The sequence below is a fragment of the Anarrhichthys ocellatus genome, unplaced genomic scaffold (genome assembly GCF_004355925.1).
Source record: "Anarrhichthys ocellatus isolate YVR2014 unplaced genomic scaffold, GSC_Weel_1.0 scaffold28, whole genome shotgun sequence".
In the NCBI taxonomy this organism is placed as follows: Eukaryota; Metazoa; Chordata; class Actinopteri; order Perciformes; family Anarhichadidae; genus Anarrhichthys; species Anarrhichthys ocellatus.
In genome coordinates, this window is record NW_022280058.1 from 715,496 (window position 1) to 727,678 (window position 12,183).

A 12,183-nucleotide genomic window follows, 5' to 3' on the forward strand; every position below is an offset into this window, starting at 1 on the left:
CTGCAGCAAAAGCCACCCAGTGATATGGAAAGCACCCTCAGCGAGGATTATACCGCTGATGAGAATGAGTGAGTAGATGTGTGTGTGTGTGTGTGTGTGTGTGTGTGTGTGTGTGTGTGTGTGTGTGTGTGTGTGTGTGTGTGGAAGAGAATAACTGCTCCTGAATTTGTTGTTCACTTATGCTCTCTCCTCTCTGTGCCTCCTTCTCTTCAGCCCGACATACTGTTCCCTCCTAAAAACCAAGCCCTCCTCCACGTTCCAATCATATAAACAGTGATTTGCATTCAAACAGCATCTTCAGCCCAGGTATTAAGAAAACTAATTTCACAACATTAATAGACCACTTAAAAATGCCCACTTATTTCCTCCACAAATGACTTCCCATAATCCTCATCAACTAAATCCGTCTGCTGATTGCTCCCTTTCTGCGGGGACAAATGGGAATGTTTGGAAGCAATACGAGCACTCTTGGCCTACCTGTAGGATTGTTGGGGTAACAGCTAATAGCAGCAAGCTGACAGGCTGTAGAGGCTTGATAAGCATTTCTCATTATTGAACCCCATTCACATAGCTGGCTGCCACACACACACACACACACACACACACACACACAGCATCTCTCGGAGAAATAGATGTCCTCTAAATCATATTCCAATTGCAACAATAGATATAAATAAATAAATCATTGGTGTCTGCATCTATTGACTATGCATGTGTGTGTGTGACAAAAGAGAAAGCATATGGAAAGCTACAAACTGACACCTAGGGCTGGACAAAATAACAGAAAAGCCTCCCTATACAACAGCTCTGAAAAAATTAAAAACAGTATGACAAAGCCCATAATCGGCGGTCATTTTTTAGGCCGTAATTTGTTATCAAACAAACAGCACATTCAGTCAGTGTTGGTCTACTCGTGACAACTTTGCGAGTGGCCACAAGCGAATGCAGCTGTGTTTGTTGTACGTGCTCATGGTTTTTGAGACTTCACCATATTGCATAAATTTGCAGTGCTTGTGACAGATATGCAGACATGGAGACGCAGATAGCTCTGCTTTAAGAGGTCTGATAATCTCGCATATGGCAAATGAGGAAATGCTGATGTGTAAGGTAATATGCGGTTGAAACGAATTAAAAGTGGAAATATAAATACACCATATTAAATAGGTTTCCAATGTAGGGGTTAGGACCCCTCGAGATGTCGCAAGGCACAGTAAATCTGCAACATGCATAATGAGACAGGACAGAAGAAAAACGTAGTTCTGCTCTCCAATATTTGGTTGCATTCATTCTAAGTAGCAGTCTTGCTTTAATGCGTTCCTTCATAACAATGTGTGCCATTATTGTTACTATTTTAATTTGTTCAGACAGTAAAATAACCATTTTTTAAATCAGTTTTAAAAGCAATTTACTGGTGTGAAAAGAGACAAGCTGCCTAACCAATATTCAATTACAGGAAAAACAATCTCCATCAGCTTGTTACTGTGATCGATGGCGTCCTTCATAGACTATATTGTGCCTAGATTGGAACAGTTTTAGTTATTTCACATGATCGACTTCTGTATTTGTGTTTTTATCTGTCCACTGGTGCAGTGGGAGGGTCTCTGTTAGAGATGGTGATGTCATGTACCTGCATGCACCAATCACAATGCAGAAACATTTGAATAAAAACGTGATGACAGTTGTGGGGTTGTTTGCTTGTCAGGTCACTGTCAATAAGATTTAATAAAATCACACTGACACAGTTCTAATGAAGCAGTAATAAACTCTAAACAAAAAACAAATGTGTTTTAATTCAAACTTTATCCTTTATTATTATTAGCTTATTAAGTATTAAATATGGAAGGTTATAATATGATGCTTAAAACATATTTTCAGGGGCTTTAACGGTTATTTTAACCACATATGAGAGTCAGTGAAAGTAGACATGGAGTCCTTGAAAATCCCTGAAGCTCAACAGTGTGAGCCTCGGCATGTTCACTCTGCACCGTGAGAGAGGAGGCTACAGTTGTGAGGGGGCTGAGGCCATTGTTCGGGTAAAGTGAGACAAATGAGACCCTGGAGAGTACTACTTAGCCACTCATAAAGGTCAGATATGGTGCCACACCAATGGATGCTAATCCTGACCCTGGGGACTGTGCACATGCGCCTCTGGATGCGATTGTTTCACAGGCCTGTGACATTTCAACCTGAATGAGCGTACAATCCTGGGTGGCAGAGCAGCGTGTACGTGCCTGGATGCCTATTTGGCTGGAAAGCAGTAGGCTTCAGTGCCAACTGAGGTTTAATTAGAAATGGCCTCGGGGGCAATTAAAACATCAGAGGCTATTTTCTCCTGTAGACAACACCAAGCGGCTAGTGCTGTAACTATTCTCTTGATTTTGATGAGGCTGCTGAATATTTAAAACTGTCTTTTTAAAATAAATTGAATAAAACATTTCAATAACCTGCATTTGTTGTGCTTTAAAAAAAATAAACATTCAGCAGTCATAAAAATTGTCTTGACATTTCTAGGAAATTATGCTTTTATAATATTCTCTATAAGATTTCACCTGGCAGCAGAGATATTACGATGCCGCCACTGTGATATCATTACGAGGCATCGCTGCACGTTAACCATTATGTAGGCTAGTCACACCGTCTAATTGGCATTGTACTAATAACACACTGGCAGGCTGAAAACATCCACTCCTTCCCCGCTTGTGGTGGAGCTATAAGCTTGTCAGCAGGTCACGCTGATTAGGGCACCAGGGCACAGCGCGAACGCAATTTGTGAGTTTTAGCAGAATGTGGTGGAGATAACGACTGACGGGTCACAGCAACAGTTCAGCACAAGTGTAATGAGCGCAGAGAAAATTCACAACTCTGTTCATGCGTGTGTGTGTGTGTGTGTGTGTGTGTGTGTGTGTGTCAACTGTACGTGACGGAGGCAGAGTAATGCAGAGTGCTGCGGTTACAATGCACCACTTTTGTTTCAGCGACCATTTTTAGGAGCTCCTCAATCTTCCAGAAACAAAGCCAAGTTCTCCCGGTAGTACCTTCAAGAAGACAAACCATCAGCGGTTCATGACCTTTGCAGAAAGCCTTTGGACATACTTGTACTTGCTGAGATCTGTAAACTGAGTTGATGTAAAACGCATGAAAGAGGCACAGATGTAAGACCTGTGCAAACACAGGAAGCAAAAAGAAAAGAAAGAGAGCAGCTCAACATACCTGACCAGTTTGATCCAGAAATATCTCAATAACTACTGGATTGCCATGACATTTTGTACAGACGTTCATGGTCCCCAGATGATGAATCCTACTGACGTTGATGATCCCCTGACTTTTCATCTAGTTTCACAATCATTTAACTAATTCATTACTTTAGTTTATGACCAAACACCTGCAATCACCATCAATGTAAATCCACTACATCTGTAGGAGCTATTTATTTGTTGTTAGTATTTAGTTATTGTGTTCATAGGTAGTATTGTTTATTTATTCTAGTTGTTTCCTAATTTTTATTGGATTTTTGATCGATTTATATAGCTTATCCTTTTGTTAATTATGTGTTTAGTTCAATTATTTTTGATGTTTACTATATTTAGTTTTTTTTTGGTTTGTTATTGAATTAGGTAACACTGTGGGCACCTGCGGTTATGAATCCATAAGTAGGCAGGTATAGGACCAGCATGCACCAGGGTGGGCTATGATTATTTACCAGAGCAAGAGAGACAGCCGTAGGCATCACTTTTTTGGTTAATTCGCTTGAAAACCGGAGTCAAATTCCATGTATGCGTACACATACATGGCCAATAAAGCTGATTCTGATTGTTGCTTGCTTGTTTTTTTTTTGCTAAATAAATGAGAAACAGAAATTTACAATGGACAATACTCTTCTGCCTGCGTATATACCACATACTTATGGTGCGCCAGTCAAATTACCACATCTGTCCTGAGACATCTAGTATTTTACATTGATATAAAAGCCTATATTGTTCATTGTACAACCAGCTGAAAGACATTTAGAAAATGATTTAAAGCAGACATAGAAAAAAAAGACTGCAATGCAGCAAAGAAAATGTGTAGATTGTTTCATAGATTTTGATAAATGATTCATCAGAAGACCTGTCACACTAACGACTGCCGCTACAAAATGAGGGATTAACTCCATCTAGTGGTGCAGAGAAGAACCAGAGACGGTTAATAAGACAAAGTCAAACAGGACATTTGAGTACCTGATGTGACATGCAGGAATGCAGCCCCATCTGTTATGTTAATCACTGAAATATGATGTACTATAAAATAAGGATTTGTGGAAAAAACATTCAAACACACAGATAACTTTAATTCAGGGACTGCTTCAGGAAATAACAGTTTAAAAAACAGTTACTAAATGCGACACACAAGTTAACCAGAACAAAACACTTTTTTTTTTTTTAAATGACACTGAAATTAAAAATAAAATTCAGCATTAAAAAACTGAGCTGATGGCAGTTATGCTGCAAAATGGTAATACCAGTTAATTCAAAAATCACTTATTTAAAAATGGACATCTCAATAAAGTCATAGATATCTTTATGAATACAAGGAAAAGATATTAAATTAAATTCCGATTCTCTTCCGAGTTTTGCGAACCTTCGTCGAGTCAGTTGTGAAAAAAAGGAACGGCTTTTTTTTTTTGCTTCACATAGAAATTAAAAATCTGACTGACAGGCTTTTCTAAATGTGAGCCATTACTCCCCGTGACCTTCGTCCTCCTCCCCAGCTTCCTTGTCTTCCTCTGGCACACTGTTGTCATTGTCTTCTTCGCCTTTCTTCGTCTCTTCTTTGGTCGTCTCCTCTGCATCGTGTGCATCCTTCTCCCCAGCTGTGCTCGTATCCGTTGGTGCTGGGGTCACATCGGGCTTTGGTGTGTCCTCTTTGACTACTTCCTGGACATTGTACTTTCTATACAGAGCATAGTCTTTTACCACACTGATGCAACACACCGCCTTGATGACCTCCACAATGATTGTCAGTTCTGGGTTGGTCAAGTCAACTTTGTTCTTTGGGTTCAGCTTCCCCACGAGACCTGCAATGGTAAAAAAAAAAAAAAATCATAACGGATGATCAGAAAAAGGTAAAATCACTTTTCATCAGACAAAATTATCAACCAACAAATTCATCTCGAGTCCAACTCTACCTGCGATTGATTTGATGATTTCGTCTCTCTTGTTGTGGCTGCTGTTGCGAGCCTTGAAGGCGATCTGGTAGGTACCACAGTTTGGGGTTTTGAACCAAGGCTCCAGGAAAGTAGTCAGGTACTTCACCATGTCTTCCTGGAAGGCCTTGCATGTTCCCGTTACCTGGATGAGAAGAAAAACAAAGCATAAAGACAATGGCGGCAGCATGAAACTTAAATTACTGTAACACTATTTTTGATTATCGTGAAATGGATTAAACAAATTGCTGCAGCCTTATTTCAATAAACTCTAATCGTCTTTCTATACTGCAGCTGTTAAATCACACGTTACGCTGACAGTAGTGAATTTTAGCTTCTCACTGGTAGCATCCGAAGAATCACGCGGGACTTTTTCTTCTTGGTGGTGTGCAGATCAGACAGGATGTGATGAACCAGCTTGTCCGATTCTATGCGAGGAAGAAAAATAAATAAATTGTGGCCACAATACAACAGGAAAATAAAATACACGTCAATGATCCGTTCATTAAAAAAGGACTTACCCAGATTTCGAGTTTTGATGAAGATGACATTGTTTGCTCCACTGTCCAAAGCCTGAAAGCGCCTCTGCTGTTTAGCTCCAGATGCTTTCAGCTGGTCCACTTCCTTCTTCAGCGCTACCTCAACATCTTCCTCAGCCTCCTCCTCGTCACTGCTGCTCCCATTGTTATCTTGCAGCTGCTATCATGAGAAAGGCGGGTCAATAACACCATAATACACGTCCAACTTTAATTACCTTCGTCTATAAAATGTCAAAAAAGTACTGAATAATTTTTTTATTCCAATCATCACCTGTCCAAAAGCCAAAAATATTCAATTCAAAATGATGTAAAACAATAAATTCTTGAAATTTAATAAGCTTTGGTTGAAAGTAATCAATTACACAAATTGTTGTGACTAGTTTTTTAGATTTCGTATTTCCTGGTTCAACACAGACACATGCGTAGTGTGTATTGAAAAAGAGACCAGCTTGACCAGTTTAATTAAAGTCTGTTGACATGGGAATGTGCACAATAACAAACTTTTGCTCTGGCGTTAAAATGAATTATGATACAATATGCTGTTTACTGTAGGGCGCAGTTCACTTGCTGCAACTTGCAGGAACAGGAAAAACGGGGAACGGGATATCAAAGTGCTTCTGGACTCACCTTCTCGGGCCCAAAGAGCTCGTCGGCGTACTCATTGAGCAGATTGAAGGCCTCCGCGGTGCACTTCCTCTCGTTCATGTTGCACGTGATGAGGATCCCCTCCATGCCCACCTCCAGCTCCCGCGAGCCCTTCCACCGCTTGCTGTGGTGGTGGCCGGCCGCATACCGCTTCTTGCTCCGTTTCCTCGAGTCGTTGGACGCGGCCGACATGTTCGCAGATAATCCTTCACACTGATATAAACCCTTGTGTGTATCTCGGCTCAATAGCAGCGGGCTACGCTGTTGTTATGGTTGACGTTGCTGTCCCCTCCTCGGCTTTATTAGCCGTTAGCTTAACAGCTGAGGCTAAGATTTCAGAGACTCTAAAGGCGCAGAGACAACAGCGTAAACGCGATGTGGTCTTTTCAAAACGATACAGCCTGTCCCGCCTAAATATGTGCTCACAGTACTGCAGCTGTTTCAGAGAACCGATGCCTCATTCAGTCACAACATAGCACGTTTTAGTTGTACTGTACGGCGCATGAAGAGGGACAAAAGTCTTCGACGTTTTCGCGAAGCATCGTTCACCTTTGGATTATTGACTTCCTGCTTCAAGCTGGTGGTGGAGGAAACTAAATACATTTACTCAGTGAGGTACTCGAGTATTTCCCTTTTTATGCTACTTTACACTTCTACTCTACTACATTTCAGAAGAAATAAAACTGCCATTTTGATTTCACTACAGACTCTTAATTAATAAATCACAGATCAATTAATACATTATGATATGCTACTAAAATGTAAACTTTCCAGCAGTAAATCAAATGATTATTTTAATCATCATCTCCACCTTTACCAGGTGTCACATTAAAGTGATGCTTACACATGAATGCATCACTAAATCTAATCCAGCAATAAAATACATATGATTCTGAAATTGGCCATTCTGCATGAGTACTTTTATTCTTGGTATTTAAAGTATATTTTGATAGTTTTGAATGCTTTTACTTACAATATAATACTCTTAAATCCCAGTACTGCTAGTTTTACAAGACAGGGTTGCACTCTGAAATAAAAGTTGTCGCCCATTCACGCTACACACAAAGAGAACATATATACAAATATTTAAATTAGAGTATAATTAAATTATAATAAAATATTTACAAACAGTTACTTAAATACAATTGCTTATAAACATATACATACCTAGAGACACTTTGGTTTATAATGGAAATTAATGTAATGCAAAAGGTGGGGGTATAGTAATGTGGAAATCAGCACAACAGAAGTTCCATGTCATATATTTATGGTTGAATATGAGGACGAGGTCTAATGCTGCTCTGTAGTCTAATGTAACTTCAGTAACAGATGTGAATACTTCAAAACACAGAGAACAATTTAAAGATTAAAACACAAAAAAACAAAGTCATGATTAAAACAGTCACTTCATTTTATTCAACATTTCATTTGAAAGCATATTTCCAAAAATAGCATTCTTACTGAACAACACGTAGAAAATGAAGTTTATTAACAATGTTCATTATTGGTTGATTTGATTATTTCAACAAAAACTGCATCACAAACATTATATGAACTAATAGTTCATTGTGATTATTCATTTATGATCATTTCATTTTTACATCCTAAATCCAACATGATATGAAATAAAGAAAAGTAATAAAATTGATTTTTCATGAAAGCCAAAATGGAATCAATAAATGACAACTTTTTTTTATTTTTTTACTTTTCTTTTACAAAACATATGTGAACAAGTTAAACAAAATAATGTTTTTTGACAAACAATTGGTTCAACTTGACAATATGATATCACAAAGTCTCTGTGACTGAGGTAGAACATACACTCTCAGCTCCACTGTGTTAGCAGCTCTTTCTCAGTGTGGACCTGTGGGGTGGACGACTCAGAGTGGAGTTGATCTGACAGAGTGAGACAGAAGACCCGACAGCAGGAGCACCCACTGAACTGCTCTTCATCAGAGCCGACTCCCACTTGAAGAACTCGCAGCCCTTCTGGATCCCTCCGCCGCTGCCGGACCGCCGGACCGGGCAGCAGAAAAAGCCTCGCCCCTGGTTCGGGCCCCCGTTGGATACGACCTGGCGCTTTGCACGACGCCCGCAAGCACACAGTGGGGCTGTGATCCTCTGCCCTCCCTTCGCTGTCACAGGAATGGAGGAACGATTGGCGAGTGTGGCGAGCACGCTGGTCGACAGAGAGGAGAGGACATTCTTGGAGGCGCAGAAAGAGCCACGTGAGGAGGGACATGAGGGTTTTGCTGGGTCGGTGAAGATGGTGAAGGAAGGTTTTGGAGTCTCTCGGTGCTTTGTGACGACTGCTTGGGGCCGGGCAAATGAGGTGTAAGGGGTGGAGGTCTTTTCTGGGATAAGGAGGTTGTGTCTGAGTAGAGAGGGTGGGTTTGTTTTTAGGATTTCATGAGGCCCGTCTGGCTTTTCTTGTACTTGTAGAGAGGTTCTAAGTCGTGTTTTGTGCAGATTTGATTTGGAGTCCCGAGTAACAGCTTCAGGCACAGCAAAATAAGTACTGGGCTCTGGGATCAATGAATGCTGCCTGATTATATGTAAGTGATTAGACGTTGAGGACCAACTGGTCATCTTAGTTTTAAAGTTGCCTTCATCGCTCACCGTCTCTCTTGTTTTGTCTCTGAATGTAACCTGATCCCAAGATGAATGTGCTCCATCGGGCCTTTCCCACACATGGCATCTGCTGTCAAAATCCGCCACATAATCAACGTCAAATTCTCCAATGACATCATCATCACCATCACCCTCCAACACCACATGGTCATATGAACCACACCTGTCCTCGGTTTCCACGAAAGGTTCCGCACCTTCCTCTTCTACCGGTGCTCCCGTGTTGGCCGGCTGGTGTGTCTGAGGCAGATTTGAAAGGCAGCCTAGAGTAGTCGAACACAGAACAAGGCTGCTGCTGCTGCTGTTGTTATCGCGTGGTGAAGGACAGTTTACCAAAACTGAAGAGGAGATATTAGCGACAGCCACCGCTTTGACGGACCTCCTGCTGCAGCCCCAGAGTGACGTAGTTGTACCATTCAGCAGCGTCTTTGGTGAGATCAGACTTTGGCAGATTTGTACAGAACTTGAGTTCCTCTTTGGGTCGAAATCCTTTAAAATGTTCTCTGGACATGATTTTATCCGACATGATTCTGGAGGAATCGGTGACGATGAGGGTTTGTTTGTAGACGGTGCGTTTTCCTCTTTGTTGTCTGCAGTTGTGTTTCCAAACATGGGTTTGACCTTTAATGGCATCTATAAGAAGATGAGAGACATAATCAGTGACTCATAAAATATCCATTCCTGGGTTTCGTTGAAACAGCAGTCAAATAAATTCTCCCTTTAAGCTGCACGTTCACTTGTCTTGCTCTTATTTATTTCTTCAGTGTCCGGAAATATTTACTTCACATTTAACGCACAAATGTCTAAAAGCTAGCAAATGTCATGAATATCAGTGTTTAGGATTTGCAACAGTCCAGTTATATATTTGTTTATTTATATAAGAAAGCTTCAAAACAAATTAAAACATTTTACATTTCTGAATCAAACGAGCTTCATCCACAAAGACTTCCGTATATAGTCATCCTCCACAACGGGTTTTGCTTGGGAAGAGAGAAGGGAGGCCGGGGAGGATTTAGGAGTTGGGATGCATCGCTGGATGATGGCCACTCACCTTCTCCAGGCTCCTGGTGATCTTCATCACACACCCATCCCTCATCATCCTCGCTGCCAACTGAGCTGTATTTCGGGAGTCATCCAAACCTGAGGAAGGAGGAAAAACAAGACACGCTGGCTCAGATTGAGTCTATTTTCTGTGTGGGTTTATTTTGACGAAATAACTTTAAACTTTGTTTGTACCAGAATGTTCTCTCCCTGAAAACTGTATTCCCAGATCTTGTAGTGCCCCGTTCAGGCCTTTGGGTTTCCTGTCGTAAAACAGCTGAAAAATACCAAAAAATTGGTTAATCACCGCACAAGTGTGAAGATTTGCTGCTTTTCTTGGTTACATGTCATTCATAACCGAATACCTTTTGTACAGGTGGTCGGACAAAATAAGCAAACTGAATACTTTACCTTGTAACTTCAAATGGGAATATGCAACAACTATAAAATGTCATTGATGTTGTAGACTAAATAATAACTGGTACACTACACAATTGTTAGGTAAAGCCATAAGCATGAGTGATAAAACATGAAGGACAACAGAGTGAGCTTCCACTTACCTTGTAGGTGCTTCTCAGGTCGATCCAGCTGTTGAGCACATCAGGCTTATGGAGCTGCTTGCGTTTACACTCGTACTGCAAACAAACTCCGAGATCCCAGTCTGACACGCAACGCAGACAGAGGCACATTAAAGTTAATAATGTGTTTTAAGCTCAATTTATCCACTTCATTTCCAAAATTCCAATGAGTTGAAAATAAACTGTTGAGGCAAAGCAGCCTTTTCATTTCACATCATGCAACAGCACGGAGCCAGATAATCAGTGTTGTTGTACACGATTTGTAACGTTAGAAGATAAAAATGGCATTCTAGTTGATGTTAATTGTGCTCTTGTTTCCAAAGCAGGGAAGATCCTCATTAACTGAGTCCAAAGCAGCTGACTTTTACCTGACCATGTGACGAAAGTACACAGTTTTTGAGAAGGTGAAGGTGCAGAAGATCTCTGTGGTCTGTTGGGAAAGACCACACCCATCTCCAGCTGCAGGTTTTGCAGCCAGCGGCTGAACCGAGAAAGGCCGATCTGAAGGGGGATCCCTGCCTCGACTTGAATCTGTAGGACAGAGAACCAAAGACGATGTCAGATGTGATGCAAAACTATTTACAGCGCACGGCACCAGAAGGTGCATTGGTATGTTTGTAGCAGTGTAGTTATGCACACACACACACACACACACACACACACACACACACACACACACACACAGTCACCTGTGTAATCCCGGTCAGCTCGGTGCAGAACCTGGACAGAATGGGGTGCTCTTGGGGTTGAACATAAGTGTGAAACTCGGACTCGACCTCCCCTGTGCATGTGTTCAGCAGAACAGCAGGAAACTCAACTGGCATGGCAGGAAAGAAAGGAAAGAGGGACACGTGTTACCAGCAGTACGGGTGAAAAGTAACAATAGTCCACATGTGACATATAAAGGGATACTTACTAATTTCCTGGCTGTAGTTGGTTTTTTCTCTCCAGCAAGTTGACTCAAAATCAATCACAATAAGGTATGAAAATATCTGATCTGAAAGAAAACAGACAGTGTAATAGAGTAACGACGAGGGGATCAAGTACATGAACTGTGTATGCATATTATAAATACAAATAATCATACTTACTTGATAATGATTTCTTTGACCCATTAGAAGATTTACTCCTCTGCCTCAATAATCCGAGTTCTCTGTGGAGACAGGAAGGGATCGAAGAGCCACCGTTAGAAGTAACGTTAAACTACTAACTAAATTACTACTATTACAACTAACGTTACTACTAACTACTGCTATTACAACTACTACTATCTACTGAATAAACTGTTTAGGGGCAAGTACTGCTGACTATTTCAACAATATTCAAGCACTGCACGTAAACAACGTGGCTAATGTGGTTGTAAAACATTTAAGGCTATTAAGTTACAACGTCATGTTTCTAATCGGTCACTTACTTGGCCAGTTTCTTTGTAGACATAACGTTTGCTAGCAAACAACTTTACAAAAAATATGTTTGAAAAAGCAGCAAAAATCGCGCTGCTTTTTTAAAATGTTCATCCATCAGTCTGAGCTCGATTAACTGAGACTAGTCAGAAACAAATTGTCGATCG

At 40.8% G+C, this 12,183-nt stretch overlaps 2 protein-coding genes across 3 annotated transcripts; both read right to left on the reverse strand.

Annotated features, from left to right (window-relative positions):
• Positions 1 to 4,306: 4,306 nt before the first annotated feature.
• thumpd1 (THUMP domain containing 1) lies at positions 4,307 to 6,909 on the reverse strand. 2 transcript variants are annotated; one of them, XM_031863237.1, is made up of 5 exons: positions 6,349 to 6,909; positions 5,704 to 5,878; positions 5,525 to 5,610; positions 5,165 to 5,327; positions 4,307 to 5,053 (listed from the first exon to the last, which is right to left on the reverse strand). In XM_031863237.1, exons 1-5 carry the CDS (start codon positions 6,556 to 6,558, stop codon positions 4,716 to 4,718), a joined length of 972 nt encoding a protein of 323 aa, XP_031719097.1. In that variant the 5' UTR covers positions 6,559 to 6,909; the 3' UTR covers positions 4,307 to 4,715. The 2 variants fall into 2 exon arrangements, with proteins under 2 accessions (XP_031719097.1, XP_031719096.1); XM_031863236.1 differs by having other exon boundaries at positions 5,704 to 5,881.
• A 922-nt stretch (positions 6,910 to 7,831) lies between these two features.
• On the reverse strand, positions 7,832 to 12,110 carry eri2 (ERI1 exoribonuclease family member 2). Its single transcript, XM_031863201.1, has 9 exons — positions 12,028 to 12,110; positions 11,705 to 11,766; positions 11,530 to 11,610; positions 11,303 to 11,430; positions 10,982 to 11,144; positions 10,596 to 10,696; positions 10,231 to 10,312; positions 10,046 to 10,134; positions 7,832 to 9,627 (listed from the first exon to the last, which is right to left on the reverse strand). Exons 1-9 carry the CDS (start codon positions 12,048 to 12,050, stop codon positions 8,206 to 8,208), a joined length of 2,151 nt encoding a protein of 716 aa, XP_031719061.1. The 5' UTR covers positions 12,051 to 12,110; the 3' UTR covers positions 7,832 to 8,205.
• Positions 12,111 to 12,183: the final 73 nt, after the last annotated feature.